Source organism: Coregonus clupeaformis, unplaced genomic scaffold (assembly GCF_020615455.1).
Source record: "Coregonus clupeaformis isolate EN_2021a unplaced genomic scaffold, ASM2061545v1 scaf0112, whole genome shotgun sequence".
Lineage (NCBI taxonomy): Eukaryota > Metazoa > Chordata > Actinopteri > Salmoniformes > Salmonidae > Coregonus > Coregonus clupeaformis.
The window spans coordinates 490,410-512,591 of record NW_025533567.1 but is presented as its reverse complement, the minus strand read 5'-3'; the positions used below and the strand labels follow the sequence as shown (position 1 = coordinate 512,591).

General features: G+C 44.8%; 1 protein-coding gene across 3 annotated transcripts; it reads left to right on the top strand.

Annotated features, from left to right (window-relative positions):
* The first annotated feature begins 1,140 nt into the window (after positions 1-1,140).
* Positions 1,141-14,993, top strand: LOC121566753 (protein kinase C and casein kinase substrate in neurons protein 3-like). 3 transcript variants are annotated; one of them, XM_045213480.1, is made up of 10 exons: positions 1,141-1,596; positions 5,446-5,513; positions 8,096-8,252; positions 8,399-8,634; positions 11,645-11,800; positions 11,898-12,073; positions 13,144-13,264; positions 13,546-13,631; positions 13,897-13,976; positions 14,122-14,993. In XM_045213480.1, the coding sequence occupies exons 2-10, from the start codon at positions 5,454-5,456 to the stop codon at positions 14,229-14,231; spliced, it is 1,182 nt and encodes a 393-aa protein (XP_045069415.1). In that variant the 5' UTR covers positions 1,141-1,596; positions 5,446-5,453; the 3' UTR covers positions 14,232-14,993. The 3 variants fall into 3 exon arrangements, with proteins under 3 accessions (XP_045069415.1, XP_045069414.1, XP_045069413.1); XM_045213479.1 differs by lacking the exon at positions 1,141-1,596 and adding an exon at positions 1,872-2,081 and having other exon boundaries at positions 13,546-13,628; XM_045213478.1 differs by lacking the exon at positions 1,141-1,596 and adding an exon at positions 1,873-2,081.
* Positions 14,994-22,182: the final 7,189 nt, after the last annotated feature.

The window sequence follows — 22,182 nt, the reverse complement described above, 5'->3', positions numbered from 1 at the left end:
TTGCTGCCTATCGCAGGCGCCGTAAGTAAAAGCAATCACCTTATTTAGAATTAACAACTTCAAGTCGAACTGTGAAATAAAATGTATTTAAAGTGTATTATATGCATGCATATTTAATTAGTTAACTACATGTAATATTTGGTCTTGGATAAGATAACATTTGTCTTTGAGAGGCCATAATAATAATAATAATAATAATAATAATAATAATAATAATATGCCATTTAGCAGACGCTTTTATCCAAAGCGACTTACAGTCATCCATACATGCCAATGCATGATTAATTGGTAGAAAGAACATGTGATCAGGATACTTTATTGACAGAGTTCACTTCAGTATAATGGTAACTTTATGTGGGTGGTGTTCTACTTTTGGAACCATAATGTGTGGAGTGATAATACTGGTAGCCCTACTGTTTTCCCCTCAATGAAAGCCCAATGTTTTAGGTTCAGAATAATTTGCAATGAGCAATAAGTGTTAAACATAGTAATCAAAACTGTTTACGTTCAAATTTAGTCTAAGTACTGTACCATGACAATAACATGAGTTTGAATGCCACACCTGCATTGCAGAGTCACTATGTCAACAGCTCAGCTGTCTAATTTTTTGAAATGACAAGTCCTGGCAAGGCAGAGCACACAAGTGTAGCATAGCATTAGGCATGAGGTCATAAGGAATGTGAGTGACTGCTGTTGGTAATATGGCCCCCTATTCATCTCCAGAGATCCCCAGCTTTAAATGAAAACACACATTCTCTCTCTCTCTCTCTCTCTCTCTCTCTCTCTCTCTCTCTCTCTCTCTCTCTCTCTCTCTCTCTCTCTCTCTCTCTCTCTCTCTCTCACACACACACACACTCAGACACACACTCACACACACCGGATGTCCTCACTAGCTGTGGCAGACCCCCAAACACCCTTGGGGAAAGTATAGAAGAGAGTCAAGGGGGACATATAGGGGGTGGCATTTTCTTCTTCTTATCTTTGACTATATAATATGTGATTCTGTGGCTTGTGTAGTGGTATTTAACAACATACATTTATATGACAAAACCTTAGGCCCTATGTAGCGCACACACATACACAGTGCTCTGTAACAGTACTAGTCAAAGGTTGCTACTCCAGACAACAGGCACACATACACACTAAAAGCCAAAAACACTGCACACTTCATTAACACTCCACTGAGAGAGGTAGAGCAAGGGTAAGAGAGAGAGAGAGAGGGAGAAAGAGAAAGAGAAAGAGGGAAAGAGAGCATAAGTGGGAGGGGTGCTGTCCAGTGGTGTGGTACAGAGAGACAGAGAATTAGTTTTCTGCAGCTGTTTTGAAGAGAGAGAGGGAACAGAGAAAGCGGGTGAGAGAGGGGAAAAAGACAGCCAACTCATCCAACACTGACAGTCGGCCAAAGAAAGGGAAAAAGAGGGAGCAAAAGCACAGCAAAAGGAGTGGAAGAGAGAGGAGAGAACTACGGAAAAAACTGAGCAGTCTAAGGGGTGAGACAGAAGGGGAGAGAGAGAGGAGGGTGGTAGAGAAACTTAACCCAAAAAAGAAGAGCGAGTTGAAACAGTGAGGACATCAGCAATAGTGAACGAGTGAGAGGTAAGAAACTTTTCCATGTATTTCACTCTAACCTCAGATTTCTCTGGCTGAATTCAAACTTCATTAAGACCTGATACACTGATAGCTTACTGTACAAATCTATTTTTGTAGTATGCATTCATATGTTGTTATATATTTCCTCTAGGCGCGGGCGTATGTACTGAGTTATGTGTGACAGCCAAAACGGGGACAGGGGGAGGAGAGAGTGTGTGCCAGAGGGGGTGATGGGTACTGAGGTGGGGGGAGAGAGAGGGTAGACAGGGGGTGAGAGAGTTGGCAGTGGGAGTATGTGCCAGGCTTGAGCATTTCAATACGTTTCAGAAGATTTACCCTTTCTCTTGGGGTAGGCTATTGCAAAAGTCTGGGATTGCTCCAAAAGTTTTGGACTCCTCCAGAGATTTCCAATAGTTTGACCTGGACAGCACACAGGCATTTCAGATTTTTTTGCATGGTCTGTGGTCAACTCAAATCTATGCCAGTAGATGGTAAGTGAGATATTATTCAAGTAATATATTGATTTGGTATGCTCTTATCACTATCTGTACTGATTGGGGTCCTTCAGTAGAAAACTAATAATTGGTTTAGATCATTGCTATCAGTCAGTTGTATCAGCTGAAAATAATTTCTGGGTTCAAAAGTCAATCTCAGAGTATATATGGATTTAGCAGTCCATCTCAAAGGAATAAATAGATACCTCTAATTCTCAGAGATTATCAACAGAGAAAGCAACCATTGATAGGTCTTCATCATGTTCTTCCTCATGGTCTTCCCCGTGCTAAAATAAAGGTTAAATCAAATAAAGGTTAAATTTAAAAAAATCCCTGCATGCTTTAGCCATGCCCAGAGGGAGATGATCCAGTGAGGGAACAGGAAGAGGGGTCAAAGGGTAAGAAGGAAATTATTCATTATATATCTGGTCTCCTGCAGTGAGAGGGAGCAAAAGACCCTGTGGGTTGTGTCATCTTCCTGCAGACAGTGGGACACTGGAGAGAGAGAGAGAGAGAGAGAGAGAGAGAGAGAGAGAGACAGACAGACAGACAGACAGACAGACAGACAGACAGACAGACAGACAGACAGAGAGAGAGAGAGAGAGAGAGAGAGAGAGAGAGAGAGAGAGAGAGACAGACAGACAGACAGACAGACAGACAGACAGACAGACAGAGAGACAGACAGACAGACAGACAGACAGAGAGAGAGAGAGAGAGAGAGAGAGAGAGAGAGAGAGAGAGAGACAGAAAGAGAGAGAGACAGAAAGAGAGTATCCACACTTTCATCACAGACCCTCACTGGAGATGGAGGATCATGTGATAACCCATGAATAGAGGCCAATACAGAAGGATCATTGGATCTGATAGTGGGTCTGACTGAGGGTGGGAGAGATAGAGATATCTGGAAAACAGGCAGAGAAAGATTAGTCTTGTGACAGAGTGGGATTTGTTACATTCTCTGCCTTGAGAGATGTTTTATTGTGAGCTGTTTGGGATCATGTGGGTTTGTCTCTCTAGTTTATATTTTGTGTCACTGAGCAAGGGTAAGTCTGTCTAGATGGCTGGCTCTAGCCTTTTTTTTTTTTTTTTTTCAGTTTAGAAGCTAATTTCCTGCAATTGTACACATTTTGTAATGACGTATGCCATGTTAATATGATATCTTAGTGAGAATGACTAACAAAATCAATGGGGGCCCCCTGGAGGCCATGATTACGACAAGTTTAGATAGCTGGCTAGACTAACTACCAATTAAAACATTGTTATCTGACATTGCTAATTGAGTGACTATCAGTGACTGACATAACAAGAGAACAGTGGAGGCTGGTGGGAGAAGCTATAGGAGGACGGGCTTATTGTTGGAGGATGTCCTCCTATAGCTCCTCCCACTAGCCTCCTCTGCAGGAGAAAAGCTGCTGATGTACAACCACATTTTGAAATTGCACCTTATTCTCAATAGTAGGTTGAGACAATTATCATTTTTTGGGTCGGGGGCCCGCTAGCGGCCGAGGGCCCTAAGAAACCGCTTATGTCTCTGGAACCAGAACTGTCTGTCTGAGTGCATGTCTGTAGATTTAGGAGCATGTGAGTTTGTGTGTGTGTGTTGTGTGTGTATTGCATGTGGGTCTATGTTTTTATGTTTTCTCTAGGGAGCGAGGGGAATACAAGCCCACCAGCAGAGACACAGAGAGTGAGAGAGTAGGGAGACGGGGAGAGTGGGCGACCTTTACCCCCTGTTTATTTTGGGATGGCTCAAGTTTCAAAGCTGGGAATTGTGGGAGAGGGCATTCCATCCTTGCTGGTAGACTCAGGGCCTTAAATGCCAGACCTCTGAGTATCTGTTTTACTGTATTATACTGAAACTGTACCACGCCAGAATAACTCACTCTCACCTACTGGTAGTTATCAATCTACCCTGTACACTGTAGAAATTATACTGCTTTTGCAACACATTTTCCCAATTCTACGGAAAAGTGTAATTTATACGGTAATTTGGGGTATTATCAACAACAACAAATTTGTGGCCTGGGAAATAATTGCTGTATTTCGAATGGTATTGTAATTCCACACCACAGAATACACTAGTGGGTGCATGGTATTGTTGTTTCTGGCTAATTTGGATGTGAAAGTAAGGAACACCTGTTTAGGCGAGGTGCTGGCTAGCGGAGTAGAACACTAGAAAAAGAAAAGGAGAGCTGCACACTCTAGGAGCTCAGATGCAATCATTTAATAACCTAATAACCAAAGTTTCCACAGACAAGCTGTCTCACCATATTTTGAGACGTGCCTTGTAAGAGGCTATATTTGTTGCACCCGTGAGTGAGAATGCTGTACCAATTATACTCCAATGTGGTTATAGTGCCCCATCAATAAAAAATATATAGGGGACAGATTGGAATGGCAGCAAGTTGTAGCCCTTTCCTGCAGTCAATGACCAAAAGCGCTCTCTTTAGCCTCATGGGTGGAATGTTATCAATATTTTTCATAATTTTATAATTAATCAATATATATATATTTTTAATAACGAAAATCCGGTGTTTCTATGTCAAACAGTTTTGTTATATTTCAGTCTTCTGTGATGTATATAAAGTGTAATATTGGGATGCAAACTCAAGATTTTATACATTTCAACTCTATATCTGATACAGGTTTCTTGTTTTTTTTAAGCCTATAACCATGTGTGTGAGGTGTATACTTTTGTTTCAAAGTAGATTTGTTTAAGACTACCAAGAATCACTCTGTGTGACCCTGATTTAGCCCACTGCAGTAAAAGGTTCAACCTTAAATTTGTTGAACATTTTGCCATGTCCTTGGTCTGTTTTGCTCTGTAGTCACTGCCAGTTTGGAAGCCTTTGTTAAGGCCTCTAGAAGTGCAAGAGATATAAAACACTAAATATGTGTAAACACTTTACATACTGCAGCAGCCAACCTGCTTGCACCAATCCCTTGTAATTACAGTAAAATACTGTGAAACATAAACCCCTCCCCTCAGTGAATTTCATTAATTCACAGTTGACGAGTACTTGCTTTGATACCGTATTTATATTACAGTAGGTATACAGCAATATGAAATACAGAATTGTACTTACCACTGAGCTGCCTGTAAGTTACTGTCAAATTCACAGCAAGGTCTTTACAGTGTATCCACTTATCTGTCCTGCTTTATTTATACATGTAACAATCTCTTTAATAAACTTTACTGTGTAGGAAAATAACTGTCTAAAACTTTATAAACCAAACTGGTCTTCATGGATTTCCATCATTGTACTCAACTGACCACCTGGGTGGAGTAAAGGTATGATGAGAGGTGCACAGAATGTTGAAGGAGATATAACTGATTTCACTTTATATTTTTCTGTTTCAGCGGACAGGATGTCGACTCTCCCTCCTGAGGTTGTCCCTGAAGATGCCAACAAACAGAGCTTCTGGATGGTGAGTGTATATGTGTGTGTGTGTGTGCGTGTGTGTGTGTGTGCAAGTGCAATGCCTGTGTAAGAGATAGAGGACACACAGAGAGATAGAGTGAGCGAGATGGAGAAAGAAGTGGAGAGGAGGAAGAAACAGACAGGAAAACACAGGATCACTTAGCCTCAGGATGTCTTGATAACCTTGTACAAGAGATTCCCGTGACAGACAAAACAATATTGCTGCTCATAGGTCAATGTGTACAAGGCCTCTCTATCACACTAGGCTCGCTATATTTACATTTTAGTCATTTAGCAGACGCTCTTATCCAGAGCGACTTACAGTTAGTGAGTGCATACATTATATTTTTTATACTGGCCCCCCGTGGGAATCGAACCCACAACCCTGGCGTTGCAAACGCCATGCTCTACCAACATCCCTGCCGGCCATTCCCTCCCCTACCCTGGACCAATTGTGCGCCGCCCCATGGGTCTCCCGGTCGCGGCCGGCTATGACAGAGCCTGGATTCGAACCAGGATCTCTAGTGGCACAGCTAGCACAGCGATGCAGTGCCTTAGACCACTGCGCCACTCGGGAGACTATATGTTGTTTAGCTTCAGAGAAATTAAGTTCTGCTACCCTTTTAGCTGGGACATTTGTGTGTACTCATCCCATCATTCACCCACCTCTTTACAGACGTAACCTAATCATTACAATGTTATTACCTGTTAATAAACAACTCTGAAATTGATTATGGCAACTTAATAATACATAATATACCATTTAGCAGACGCTTTTATCCAAACCAACTTACAGTCATGCGTCCATACATTTTACGTATGGGTTGTTGGATGCTTAAGATTAGAAGATGTTTATTTAGTTCCAGTGTACAGTGAAATACTTAAGCTCCAAGCTCCAACAGTGCAGGTGTGAATGAAACAAACAAATAAACAAAAATAAATAATAATATATGCATACTTACAACTGTGACAATGATAAATATACATGTCCATTGGGGTCCATAGAGGGAGCAGATAGCCAATACATTTCTCAAATGAAAAATATTGTAGTTTTTAACCATACTCCATAATGCTCATATCATGATAGACTGATAAATGTGCTATGGCAATTTGATTAGTTGGTTTGGCTTCTATACTCCACTGATTGGCTAGTTGCAGCTCCATCCGACTGACCAGTGTGTGTTTCTTCTCTTCCTGATTGCTGGCCTCCTGGTCATTGCCCCACTTTCATCTCCTCTCTCTCTCTCTGTAATTTGGGCTCCCTCCTGTTGTGTTGGATGTGTTTCCAGCTCAGTTCCTGTTAGTGCTGTTCTCTGGCCCTCCTCTTCTGGCTGCTGCCTGTCATTGTGAAGTGTTGGGTTGAATATGTGCTCTGACTCTTAATTATTATGGTTGTGTTGTCATAGTTGTTACTAGTTAAGTGCTGTGGAGTGTGTAGAATAGCCATCATTAGAGTGGCACTCCAATGTACTGTCAGATTGATTTGAGTGTAAAGGTTCACTATGTTGTTTCCACAGCATTTCACATTGTTCTAGTTCTGCGTGTTATGTACGCAGCAATACAGCCATTTGATTGCGCTAATGTGTTGGTATGTACATGAAATATGATTTGTTACAGAGAACCATGTCAGATCTCTGATGACCTTTTTTCTGTGATATTTTGTTGTGTTGTGCCAGCTCAGTTGTAGTGGCTCTGTCTCTGCCTTTGTGATTGGTTGGCTGCGGCTAGTTCTGGTGCAGTACTGTTGGCTTTGGGCAAGATTCCTCAGCTGTTTTCACTTAATTCTCAGAGTCAGTAGAAACCACAACATACTCAAACAGAGAGGGAGCTGGAGGGACAGAGAATAGGATGACCTAAAGGAGAGACAATTACACACTTATTGTTTGGAAAGGTGCCAAGGTGTGTGTATGTTTGAGAGAAAGAGAGTGAAAGAGCGAGAGAGAGAGAGAGAGAGAGAGAGAGCAAACGAGAGGAAGAGAGAGAGAAAAACGAATAAAACGAATAAAACTGAAGTGGAGGGGTGAAAATAGTGCCAGGAAAATAATGGAGCGTTTTCCAAACTCCACATCCACAAACACAACTCTGGTAATGTCATTACCCTCAGTGAATTGCCCTGTTACTCCATCACTCCCTTTTCATCTGTCCTTTTACTGGCCTGTCTATAGCCCTGTTTTCACCAGCCACACCCCATGGTGCCTTCATTAGGCTTTTACAGAAACCTCAAGACATTCAAATGGCTCGTCTAAAGGAAAACAGATCGACGTTAGGATGAGAACAGGTTACAGGTCACAGTGTATAGAGTTTACAGAGGAAACAGTAAAATAGTTATTTAACTGAAAGGAACTTGACTATCCGTGTTAATATCTATTGCTACATTACTACTGTATGTCCAATCTCAAACTTTTCCCTCTCCCTCCTCGTCCTTGTTCACCCTCTCTATTCCCCCCGCTCTCCCTCCCTCCCTCCCTCCCTCCCTCCCTCCCGCTCTCCCTCCCTCCCGCTTCCTCCCTCCCTCCCTCCCTCCCTCCCTCCCTCCCTCCCTCCCTCCCTCCCTCCCTCCCTCCCTCCCTCCCTCTGTCCTCCCCCTAGCCTGGGAACTACCAGTGCACGGTGAAGCGCACAGAGGATGCCTTCCAGGCGTGTAATGACATCGTGGTGTGCTTCCAGGAGAGAGCCCGTGTGGAGAGGCAGTACGCTCAGCAGCTCAGCGAGTGGAGCAACAAATGGAAGCCCCTGGTGGACTCCAGTGAGTGCTGCAGCTGAAGAGACTCACTATTACTGTTTGTTCACTATGTTCCCTGGTGATACTGTATACCATCCACTCTCTCTCTCTCTCTCTCTCTCTCTCTCTCTCTTCATCCCTCTCTCTGCTCTGCTCTCCTCCCTCTACAGGCCCGCTGTATGGATCCCTCCTGCAGGCGTGGCAATGTTTCCTCTCCTCCGCCGACCGTCTCTCCGCCCTGCACTCGTCCGTGTGTCGCTCCCTGGTTTCGGAGGACGGGGACCGGGTCAGGACCTGGCAGAAAGAGACCTTCCATAAGAAGCTCTTTGGAGGCTTCAAGGAGTCCCAGGACTTTGAGACTGGCTTCGCACGTGCTCAGAAGCCCTGGGCCAAACGGCTGAAGAAGGTTAGAATACTGTAGATCAGGGGTGTCAAACTCATTTTAGCTCAGGGGCCACATGGAGGAAAATCTATTCCCAAGTGGGCCGGACCGGAAAAATCATGGTATATATAACTTAAAAACAACAACTTCAGATTGTTTTCTTTGTTTTAATACGATCAACATACAACATAAAGCTGGAGCCTGAGGACAGTGTGTCCAAAATAGTACAAGCACAACATCACTATTAATCATAAAACACGTCAAGTTTATTTGACAATTCTAAAGAAAAAGAACACACAAACACACAATGCCTCAGTGATTAACATAACTGTTTCACAGATCACAGAACTATATCAGGGTGTCATTTCTCAGGCAGAAATGTAGATCAAAATAATGAAATCCTGTTCCCCAAACAAGTGCAAGAACCACAGAGTCAAGAATAGGTTAAATATACAAATAAAATAAAATCAATTAAAAACAATAGCACATCAACATAAAAACATATAAACATAAAGCTGGAGCCTGAGGACAGTGTCCGAAAGCACAACATCACTATTAATCATAAAACACCTCAAGTTATTTGAAAGTTCTGAGGACAAAGAACACACAAACACACAATGCCTCAGTGATTAACAGAACTGTTTCACAGATCACAGAACTATATCAGGGTGTCATTTCTCAGGCAGAAATGTAGATAAAAATAATGAAATCCTGTTCCCCAAACAAGTGCAAGAACCACAGAGTCAAGAATAGGTTAAATATACAAATAAAATAAAATCAATTAAAAACAATAGCACATCAACATAAAAACATATAAACATAAAGCTGGAGCCTGAGGACAGTGTCCAAAAGCACAACATCACTATTAATCATAAAACACCTCAAGTTATTTGAAAGTTCTGAGGACAAAGAACACACAAACACACAATGCCTCAGTGATTCACAGAAGTATATCACAGATCACAGAACTATATCAGGGTGTCATTTCTCAGGCAGAAATGTAGATAAAAATAATGAAATCCTGTTCCCCAAACAAGTGCAAGAACCACAGAGTCAAGAATAGGTTAAATATACAAATAAAATAAAATCAATTAAAAACAATAGCACAGCAACATAAAAACATATAAACATAAATCTGAAAGCGTTGCTCAAACTCCCGTAACAGTCCCGTTATTTTATCTTTGAACCGCTTCATGTCTGCCACATGTTGGGTCGCGCACACATTTTTCAGACAGGGGAAGTGAGCTGCATCACCACCGGCGAGTTGCATCTCCCACAATGACAGCTTCAACTTGAAAGAACGTATGCTGTCATAATACTGCGTGACAACTTTGTTGCGCCCTTGCAGCTGTTTGTTCAAGTTATTCAGGTGCTCTGTAACATCCACCATAAATGCAAGGTCCTGCATCCATTCTGCGGAATGAAATTCTAACACTGGTTTGCCCTTTTCTTCCATGAACTGTTCAATTTCTTCTCGTAAATCAAAGAAACGCTCAGCACAGCACCTCGGCTTAACCATCTTACCTCAGTGTGGTATGGCAGGCCATAGATGTGGTCTTTCTCTCTGAGAAGGCTGTCAAACTGACGGTGATTCAGGCTTCTGGATCGGATGAAATTAACAGTTTGGATGACAACCTTCATGACGTTATCCATCTTTAATGACTTGCAACACAAAGCCTCCTGGTGCAAAATACAGTGAAAAGTCAAAAATCACGTCCTCCATTTGCAGATTGCACTTTCTCTCTGAACTTTGTCACAACGCCTGCTTTTTTCCCCGATCATTGAGGGCGCACCATCTGTAGCCAGGCTGACAGCGTGGGGACCAGTCCACTCCGACCCTGTCCAGCGCGCCGACGAGTGCGGTAAAAATATCAGCTGCTGTCGTTGTATCTGTCATCGGCACCAACTCCACGAACTCCTCGGTGACGGTCAATGTGTCATCAACTCCGCGGATGAAAATGGCCAGTTGTGCAACATCTGTAATGTCCGTGCTTTCATCAATTGCAACCGAAAACGCAATAAATGACTTTACTTTTTGCTTCAACTGGCTGTCCAAATCCACTGAAAGATCGGAAATCCTGTCTGCAACTGTGTTTCTTGTCAGGCTGATATTTGCAAAAAGCCTGCCGCTTTCAGGGCACACAATCTCCGCTGCCTTCATCATGCATGTTTTTACAAATTCACCCTCACTAAATGGTTTTGAAGCCACTGCGATTTCATTAGCAATGAGGTAGCTAGCTTTCACTGCAGCATCACTGATGTCTCGGCTGTGAGTAAACACAGACTGCTGTTTCTTCAGACCCGCCAACAGTTCATTCAACTTCTCTCATCTCCGCTGTCCTTGAAAGTTGTCATATTTGTCGGCATGAAGACTCACATAGTGGCGACCGAAGGTTATATTCTTTCAGCACTGCAACATGCTCTGAACACACCAAACATACAGCTTTCCCATTCAATTCCGTGAATAAATAGGATGACCATTTTTCTTGGAACACTCTGCACTCTGCGTCCACTTTTCTCTTTTTTGACAGAGACATATTGGGGCATTGAGGGTGCCAAAGCACATAATGTTAAAAGTAGAAGCCGTAATAAATATCGCGGGCAAAACAAAGTAGCTCATTGGCTGCACGTGCTTGACCTACTTGCTCTGCCCCGGTATAAACAGTTTGCTTGCTTAACACAATTGCTATTGCGCCATCCAGTGGACGCAATTGGAACAGCAGTTTATTTAATTGAAAAATTGCAGTGCATTTTTATACTTTACAATGTATATATATATATATATATTTTTTTTTAATCATCTTGCGGGCCGGATTAAACCCGTTTGCGGGCCTGATCCGGCCCGCGGGCCGGACGTTTGACACCCCTGCTGTAGATGAAAGAGAGGTCTCTAAGACACTATGAATCACCACGTTGAATGGACAATCTCTACTGAGAAATTCCTTTATAAAGGGTAGGGCAGAGGTAAATGACTTGTATGTGTGGGAGTCTTCATTGAGTCACTAATATGTCAGCCTCACCTTATGCCCCTCAGCTGGACAAAGCCAGGAGTGCGTTCCATAAAGTGCAGCGTAAGGAGCAGACTGCCAGGGACCGGGAGGCCCACGCCAAGGGCAACCCTGACGTGGCCATCGAGAAACAGAGGAAGATCCAGGAGGAGAGAGAGCTGGCTCAGCAGGAGACTGAGAAAGTGAGTGATAGACAGTAAGAGAATGAAGGAGATAACTGAATGTGTGAGTCTGTGTGTGTAATAATGTGTAACTCTCCCTCCAATGCGACACCCCCAGGTGCGAGCCCGCTATGAGAAGGTTCTGGAGGAGGTGACCCGCTATGCCCCTCGCTACATGGAGGGAGATGGAGGTATTTTTGACCAATCACAGGAGGAGGAGAGGAAGAGGATCAGCTTCCTCAAACAGGCCTTCCTGTCCATCCACAGACACCTGGACGTCACCAACAATGAGAGGTAGGCTACACCTGCAGCCAGACTGTTACTAGGAGGGTGTGTGTGGGTGTGTTTGTTGTAGTTGCGTTGTGTAAATGTCTTTATCTCATCTCTCACTCTCCATTTCTGTCATGCCCCATTCTCTCTCCCCCCCCATTCTCTCTCTCATCCCCTCTCTCTCCCTCCCTCCCCCTCTCTCTCCCTCCCCTTCTCTCTCCCCCTCTCTCTCCCTCCACTTTTCTCTCGCTCCCCCCTCTCTCTCCCCCTCTCTCTCCCTCCCCCTCTCTTTCCCACCCCCTCTCTCTCATTTTCCCCTCTCCATTATCTCTCTCCCCATTCTCTCTCACCCCCCTCTCTCATTCCTCCCTCTCTCTCCCTCCCCCTCTCTCTCTCCCCCTCTCTCTCCCTCTCTCTCCCTCCACCTCTCTCTCGCTGCCCCTCTCTCTCCCCCTCTCTCTCCCTCCCCTTCTCTCTCATTCCCCTCGCTCTCCCACCCCCTCTCTCTCATTCACCCCTCTCTGTCTCTCCCTCCTCCCCCCCTCCCCCCTCCCTCCCCTCTCTCTCCCACCCTCTCTCTCTCATTCCCCCTCTCTCTCCCTCCCCCTCTCTCTCCCACCCCTCTCTCTCCCACCGTCTCTCTCATTCCCTCCTCTCTCTCTCCCCATCTCTCCCTCCTCCCTCCTCTCCCCTCCCCTCTCTCTCCCACCCCCCCATCTCTCATTCCTCCCTCTCTCTCCCTCCCCCTCTCTCTCCCCCCCCTCTCTCTCCCCCTCTCTCTCCCTCTCTCTCCCTCCACCTCTCTCTCTATCCCCCCTCTCTCCCTCCCCGCTCTCTCATTCCCCCTCGCTCTCCCACCCCTCTCTCTCATTCACCCCTCTCTGTCTCCCCTCCCCCTCCCCTCTCTCCCTCCACCTCTCTCTCCCACCCCCTCTCTCTCATTCCCCCTCTCTCTCCCTCCCCCCTCTCTCTCCCACCGTCTCTCTCTCCCCATCTCTCTCCCTCCCCCTCTCTCTCCCTCCCCTCTCTCTCCCACCCCCCATCTCTCATTCCCCCCTCTCTCTCCCTCCCCCCTCTCTCCTTCTCTCCCCCAGTGTGAAGGCTGTGTATAATGAGCTCCACAACACTCTCATGGCCATCAATGAGCAGGACGACCTGCGCTGGTGGAAGAACACCCACGGACCGGGCATGCCCACTGACTGGCCTCAGTTCCAGGTGCAACACACAGACACAGCGGGCTAATGGAAGTTAATGGGGCCTAATGGAGTGTACTGTAGTATGAATTGATGTAGACTTCTGCCCTGTGTTATTGTCAGAAGTAGTATAATGTAGTGAACAGTGTTACAAGCTAATGCAGCAGACTGTATAACAGTAGTGTATGGTCCAACATACTGAATATAACAACAATGTGACCAGTATTACAGTCTGCTGGAGGGTAATATACTGGACCGGCCTGCCTTGTTGTACAATGGGGTCTAATGAAACGTCTCTTTCAGGAGTGGACGCCAGAAAAGAAAAGCAAAAAAGGGAAGAAAGAGAAAGAGAAAGAGGTAGAGGCACAGCAAGGCACCATAGAGAGGAGGTAACATGTCTCCATCTGTCTGTCTTTATTGTTTCCTGCTACAGTACAACTCTATCTCAGTGATGCTAAGTAGTTGGAGGAATTTACGTTACATTCTTAGTATGATACAGGAGGCATTTAGTACTCACTTCCCATCTCATTATGATGAATCATATATTTCCAATACTGATTGTTGTGTTAATTGTTTGTAGTTAGTGTTAGTGTATGGTTGATTTACACTAACGCTCTCTTTCTCTCTCTCGCTCTCTCTTTAACGCTCTCTCAGTGTAATGATCGGAGGAGTTAGGGTCAGGGCTCTCTATGACTATGACGGACAGGAGAGAGATGAGCTCTCCTTTAAAGCAGGTAGGCCTTCACACTGTATGTCTGTCTGTCTGTGTGTGTGTGTGAGAGAGAGAGTCTGTGGTAAACTGTTACTGAATGATATATTATCATATTATGACCATCCTCCACCTCTCCCTCCCTCTCGCCATCCCCCTCTCCCCTCCAGGTGAGGAGTTTCTGAAGACTGAGGATGAGGATGACCAGGGCTGGTGTAGAGGGATGAAGGATGGAGGGAGAGAGGGACTCTACCCAGCCAACTATGTAGAGACGGCATAGTTACACCATTATGTTTGTAAAAGGAAATAGATAGAATGAAAATGAAAGTGACTTATTTTGGTAAGAAACATTGTGTCTGAAATGATCCTCAGCTGATGTTTACTGTGTACTGTTCCTTAATGAAAAAAATGCCACTATGGTCTTTCTTGGCAGCCTGGCCTGCCCTGTAACAGAGTTGAGAACACAGTGCCCATGCTATCTGCAGGAAAGCTTTCATCCAAAGAGATTACACTATGGGATGAGGATATGATAGCTCTAAATGAACTTTTTTGGCATACCTACACATCATCAAATATCCAGGGTTTTTTAATCTTTAAAAAATGTTGGGAAATGTTTAATATATTTACATGAGACACCTGTATGAAAGCTATATGATGTATGATGCCTTTCTGTAGAATTTAAGAGATGTGATGCTTGATTCTATAGGTACGTACATTTACTGTATATGTCATCACTTGATGCTGAAGCCATACTGTATGCTTGCTGTTCTTATATAGCTAAACTCTCCTGTTTGCTTTAGTGAAATATGTATTTATGCATAAATAAGTGCTTATCACTCTGCATAGATAGGCTTTAATCAATGATTATTATGAACGGAGTGAAACTTTGACTATGAGCACAATTCATCAATACCTTTAGCCTTATCAATAATAGTATGAGCAGCAATGTCTCATGTAGCCTGTGTGTGTTATAAGAGTATGATGGGGATGGATGGGGATCGATTGGGATGGATTGGGATGGATGGGGATGGATGTGGATGGATGGGGATGGATGGGGATGGATGGGGATGGATTGGGATGGATGGGGATGGATGGGGATGGATGGGGATGGATGGGGATGGATGGGGATGGATTGGGATGGATGGGGATGGATGGGGATGGATGGGGATGGATTGGGATGGATTGGGATGGATTGGGATGGATGGGGATGGATGGGGATGGATGGGGATGGATTGGGATGGATTGGGATGGATGTGGATGGATTGGGATGGATTGGGATGGATGGGGATAGATGGGGATGGATTGGGATGGATTGGGATGGATGGGGATGGATGTGGATGGATTGGGATGGATTGGGATGGATGGGGATGGATGGGGATGGATTGGGATGGATTGGGTTGGATTGGGATGGATGGGGATGGATTGGGATGGATGGGGATGGATGGGGATGGATTGGGATCGATTGGGATGGATGGGGATGGATGGGGATGGATTGGGATGGATGGGGATGGATGGGGATGGATTGGGATGGATGGGGATGGATGGGGATGGATGGGGATGGATTGGGATGGATGGGGATGGATGGGGATGGATTGGGATGGATTGGGATGGATGGGGATGGATTGGGATGGATTGGGATGGATGGGGATGGATGGGTTTGGATGGGGATGGATTGGGATGGATTGGGATGGATGGGGATGGATGGGGATGGATTGGGATGGATGGGGATGGATGGGGATGGATTGGGATGGATTGGGATGGATGGGGATGGATGGGGTGGATTGGGATGGATTGGGATGGATGGGGATGGATGGGGATGGATTGGGATGGATTGGGATGGATGGGGATGGATTGGGATGGATTGGGATGGATGGGGATGGATGGGGATGGATGGGGATGGATGGGGATGGATGGATGGGGATGGATTGGGATGGATTGGGATGGATGGGGATGGATGGGGATGGATTGGGATGGATTGGGATGGATGGGGATGGATGGGGATGGATTGGGATGGATGGGGATGGATGGGGATGGATTGGGATGGATTGGGATGGATGGGGATGGATGGGGATGGATGGGGATGGATGGGGATGGATTGGGATGGATTGGGATCTCCTTTCAAAGGGACTGTAATAGATCTCCTATCATCGCCTTCTTGATGGCAACTACCCTAAATAGCCACTATGCCAAAGTGAAGGATTGGATGCAATTCCTGGGCTTGTCCATGTTCTGGCTTTTCTTTTCCATTTCTTAATGTGTGTGTATGTCAGTATGTACTATATATGCATGTGTGTGTATGTGAGTATGTACTATACATGCACGTGTGTGAAAGGTAAGCCTCGGCCCTCATTGTCTCTTGTAGTAGTATATTTGAGACTTTCTTAAGTGCCTTTCTAAAAAATAAAATGAAACAAAATGAATGATAACTTTTGTTGCCGTGTTCTTGGAACAGGAGATGAGGAGTGATGACACATTTAATGATTGTGTTTGTGTTGTTCTACAGTACATTCAGTATCTACAGTGTTTATTTACACATACAGAACATATGTCTGAACAAGCATATGTACGCAGGTCACTGAACAGAATGGCTAAATGCACAGTATATGTGTGTGTGTATATGTGTATGTATTTGTTTGTATGCGCGTGTGTGAATGTGTGTATGCAAGTGCTTGCGGCTGTGTGTGTGTACGTGTATGTGAATACCATCGGCCTGGGTGTTGAACGGTGCTCTGGAGCATGTTTATGGCGTCACATCAGTGGAGCTGTCAGTTTGAGTGGCATTCAGACACAGTCGTCTCTGGCTCCGAAGTGTGTATCACAGACTGTGTCAGAGAGCAGAGTGGAGTAGAGCAGCCTGGGCGCGTTCAGGTCAATCGCTTCTCTTCATCTACCAGTAATGTCACCACTCTCAGCCAGATGGGAAGTGACATTAACATATGGTCAGAACCCATGGCTCTGGATGTTGATGATTCTGTATTCAAAGGACTGCACATAGTAAGTGGCACAGCAGTGAAACAAACAGATGGTATCATTGTAATGTCTCCACATTAAATGTGTTATGAAATTAAACAGAAAGAAAGGTTATGCATGTATTACAGGTAAAACAGAAACTGAATGTCTACTGTATATCTAGAACCATGCCATGATTTGTATGAGTTTAAATTCTGTTGATTGGTGAAAATGATACCCCACCTGTATGGGGTCATGTGAGTAGGAAGGATGGGTCAAAATGGCTGTCGTGGTGTGAGGAAACAATGAATGAAATGTTTGTTTAAAACTTTGAAAGTAAAATAGTTGAGTAATTGTGCTGTAAAAACCTGTTCCTGGAAAAATGGAATCATTGGACCACTCTCATCACCAAGGACTTCTTTTCATCACCAAGGACTTCCTTTCATTACCAAGGACTTCCTATCATCACCAAGGACTTTCTGATTTTGTTTACTGACTTTCCTGCATTTCCTGTTGGATTTTAATTTCAATTTTTGTGAAATTACTCTCATTTTGGTTTTGTGACCTTTGAACTCTGGACTGCTGAATTGACAGGTGGCTCGATATAGTAGATAGATACTTGGCCCTCTCCATACTCCCTCACTGTTTCATTGTGAAGGCAAGCAAACATGCATTATTAGCTTGTGTGTGGTGATGGTTTAGACTTGCACAAATGCAGTGTGATAGAAACACAACATAATGATGCCACTCTGAGGGGGGAAAGATGCTTAAAGGGATAGTTCATCCAAATTACGAATTCACCTCATCTTACCTCATCTTAAGGGTGCATAGTAGTCCATGGAACTGTAGAGTCAGCTAACCCCAAGGTTACCTTGACCTTGTAGGGATTCAGTTTCTAATTTCCTGGTAGTCCGACACCCTTGCTATCCAATAAGCTTACCTCTGAGTCTTCATTTGGCCAATCAGAGCACAGCTTATTATCAGCTTGGGTGCACCTCCCTCCTATTCCACAAAGATAGAATGCAGCGATTTATATTCATTCGGAGAGCTCATTTTATACCGTAAGTGCAATGCCAACACATAACAATTAACACTCCCTTGTTTGTCACGGCAATTATGATTGGAAACAGCTCATTTACATGCTAATGGTTCCCCTGACATCCATTTCAAATTGACACCAGTGAGCTCTCAAAGACAAACCGGTCAATAGTGTCATCCATTTATCTTAGTCAGGTCAACATGTGGCCAACCACTCTTAGTACATAGTCTCTGACCTCTGTATTTACTATGAAACAGTCATACATCACACCCCCTGTCACTGACAGCAGTCACCATGGAGACAGTCAATGGAGAGAGTCAGTTTACAGTGGCTTTACCTCCGGTGTCATATCATTATATCATTTTGTCTAGAAGAGTGATTTGATCAGATCCCTAATGATCTCTTCTGTTTGTGTGGATCCTCTCTCTCTCCATCTCTATGTCTCTCCGTCTCTCTCTCTCTCTTTCTCTCTCTCTCTCGTTCAAATGAAATTCAACCACACTTAATCTCATACACACACCAAGGTAGCAAGATGCACCCATGCAGACACCTACACATGTAGAGACATGCACTATCATCCCAAATGTGGTGTTTCTATGCATGCCTACACAATATGAGAAGCTCACATGGACATCATTGGTAGCTCATGTGTACACTACCCAACCCTGTGGCTGTCTGCAGTTCACCAGGCAGCCAACAGAGGGGGCTAAAGGATCAGATTGGCAGCACACAGCAGGCCTGTCTCAAGGAGAAATATGCTCACTTGTGTAGCAGCATAATGGGAAAATGTCTTTATTCCCTCATTTTTCATGTTGTGACAAGCAGAATTTTGTGTTGCCATGGAGAGCTGCTAGAAAAAAACATAATTAAAAGCCCAGGAAATGGTGTTAGTCTGACTCAGTGCATGTCTGTCTGCAGATGAATGAGAATGCAAAATGTTTCCTTGAAGGCAAATCAAACGAACGCATGTTTTTATAATATGTGTATGCATAATGTTCATATAATGCTGAGTGTATGTTAAAGGGAGAGGGGAGTATGTCAATTATGCTGTGTTACTCATATGCTGTGTTACTCATATATGATACAATTCAGTCTAGCAGGGTAGGGTACATAGAAAGTGTGTGTGTGTGTGCGTGTGTGCGTGTGCGGCTGTTGTGTGTCTGTGGGTATCCCCATGTAAACACAGACCGGTGTGTGTGTAAGAAATGACTCACCGTCCCTGCTAGAAAGCCAGAGGGCAGATGAGCAGATGAGCGTTCTCACAGCCTGTCAGTCACACAACCATCCCAGATGGGCTCTCACATCCTCCCCTGCTCTCTCTCAGATACACAAACCCTCCAGGGGAGAACCTCAATCCCCCCTACGGGCCACAGGGAGATGAAACCCCAATCCCCGCTATGGCCCACAGGGAGATGAAACCCCCAACCCCCCTAGTTCCACTACCTCAAAAAACCCATATAACCTTTGCCTATCTAGAGCACCAAGCCAGGGACTGATGCAGCACCACAGGCTAGTGGTGCAGAGGCAACAGGAAGGGAAGGCAGAGTGAAATGCCAGCTCTTTATAAGCAGCAGTATTCAGGATGTCTGTAGGGCTTGCTGGTAGCTACAGGTCAGGAAAGGGCTGAGCCAGCCAGCCCCAGGAGGGACGACCAGGGGGTGGGGGAGAGGGCCTGCTCACACAAGAGGGTCAGCCCAGGAGAAAGGGGGAGGGCTCTCTGGCTCGCTTGGCCTCTGTGTGCATAAGCACATTTTTCATTTCAAACTGCCCCAAAATAATGAGCAATCAAGAAGATGGTTATTCTAGCATTTCAATTAGCCTAATTAAAGAGAGTGCAGCAGGCCACTGAAGAGAAAGGCTCTAACAGTACTGTGTGTGTGTGTGTGTGTGTGTGTGTGTGTGTGTGTGTGTGTGTGTGTGTGTGTGTGTGTGTGTGTGTGTGTGTGTGTGTGTGTGTGTGTGTGTGTGTGTATGTGTGTGTGTCTGTAAGTGTGTGCAGTACGTCTGTGTGTGTGTGTTTGTGTGTGTGTGGACGTGTTTAACTATACTTGTGGGGACCAGAACTCCCCACAAGAATAGTAAACTAACAAAAATGTGACCAACTGGTATTTCTAGGGGGTTTATGTTTAGAATTAGTGTTAGGGTTAGAATTAGGTTTAGGGTTAGGGGCTAGGGTTAGTTTTAGGGTTAGGAGCTAGGGATAGGTTTAGGGTTAAGGTTAGGTTTTCGGGTTAAGGTTAGGATTAAGGTTAGGGTTAGGGTTTGGATAAGGGTACGGGTTAGGGTTAGGGTTAGGGTTTAGAGAAAATAGGACTTTGAATGGGACTGAATTGTGTGTCCCCACAAGGTCAGTTATACAAGACCGTGTGTGGGTGTGTGTGTACATCTGTGTGTGTGTGTCTACGCGTGTGTCTGTGTGTTTGAAATACACTCTGAGGGATTCAATTCCTGCATTATCAGTCAGACTGAGAAATTAACCCATTTCTCCCCAAATCTCTCGATCCTGTTTCTCTCTACACCAGACTGAGCCCCAGTAAGGTCCAGGCAGCCATACAGAAGTGGCTGGCAGTGAGAGAGTTAACTGTAACTTCAGCATCTCGTCTGCTCTGACAGTGAGAGAGTTAACTGTAACTTCAGCATCTCGTCTGCTCTGACAGTGAGAGAGTTAACTGTAACTTCAGCATCTCGTCTGCTCTGACAGTGAGAGAGTTAACTGTAACTTCAGCATCTCGTCTGCTCTGACAGTGAGAGAGTTAACTGTAACTTCAGCATCTCGTCTGCTCTGACAGTGAGAGCGTTAACTGTGACTTCAGCATCTCGTCTGCTCTGACAGTGAGAGCCAGATGGTCATGTAGAACACTCACAGTGACATGAGCGAACACAGCTCCCTCTGCTGGAACCCCCTCACACACACACGTACGTGCTCACACACACAGGCACGCACACATGAACGCAAGGACTCACACGCACGTGCGAGAAGCACACATGCATGCACGCACACACTCATTAACATAAATGCAAATGGTACACGCACTAACACATTTCCTACAGCTTTCTTTCCATGGTTCCCTGGTCGTTTCTTCTTCCATTAGTCACCCCTTTCATCCTCTCTTTTTTCTCTTTCTCTCTCTCTCTCTCTCTCTCTCTCTCTCTCTCTCTCTCTCCCTCTCTCTCTCTCCATGTCCCTGTGCTCCTCGTTTCAGTCTGCTGGTCAGAGTTAATTGGCTGCTGTCTAATTGCTGCTCATTAGCTTGAGTAACCAAACATTTAAAACAGCAACAAATCCTCCTCTTTCTCTCTCTCTCTCTCTCTCTCTCTCTCTCTCTCTCTCTCTCTCTCTCTCTCTCTCTCTCTCTCTCTCTCTCTCTCTCTCTCTCTCTCTCTCTCTCTCTCTCTCTCTCTCTCTCTCTCTCTCTCTCTCTCTCTCTCTCTCTCTCTCTCTCTCTCTCTCTCTCTCTCTCGCTCTCTTTGAGTGTTTTATTCCCAGTCCCCCAATTCCCCCGCTTTCATTCTGTCTGTCTTCATCCACATAGCCCCCATTTGTTTATATGTTTATCCCCGGCCTGTTTTTCTGCCACACCCCTCATAGACAAAAACACACACACACGCACACACGCACACCCATATTCCCTCTCTTCTGTTCCCTCCCCCTACCCTGTTGGCATTTTGGCAGGGTCTGTTTGTTTCGGTTGCCCTCAGTCTCCCCCACCACCCCATACTCACTCCCTCTTTAATCTGTCTTAGAAAAACCTCTGGAGTTTAATTCCTTTCTCAGAGCAGAGTGCTTTACTGGCATGGCAGCCAAATCCATACAGAAAGAATGCATCAAGCTTTAAAATTGACATCTCAACAGCGGAGCAGTTTAGCCATAGTGACATGATATATAGAGCATACTGTATCACTGTGGAGAAAAAACGCCTATATCAACAGAAAGACTGCTGCTTCTGCCACTGTTACTGTGGGTGTCTCCAGGGGATGAGACATGTATGAGCAACAACCCTTCTGTAGAGAAATATGATTTTTATTACACAATCTCACAGACACACACACACACGTGTTTCACCGCACACATGCACGCACATGTGCCCAGTCACACACTCACACACACATATGCACATGCAAACATCCAGGAATCTGAACCTACTGTAATGAGTGTGATTTGAAGTTTGGGCATTGGTTTGGAATGTGCTGAATTGCAATTAAGTTAGGAGTCTGTTCTGTCCTGAGTTTGAAGAGTTTAAGG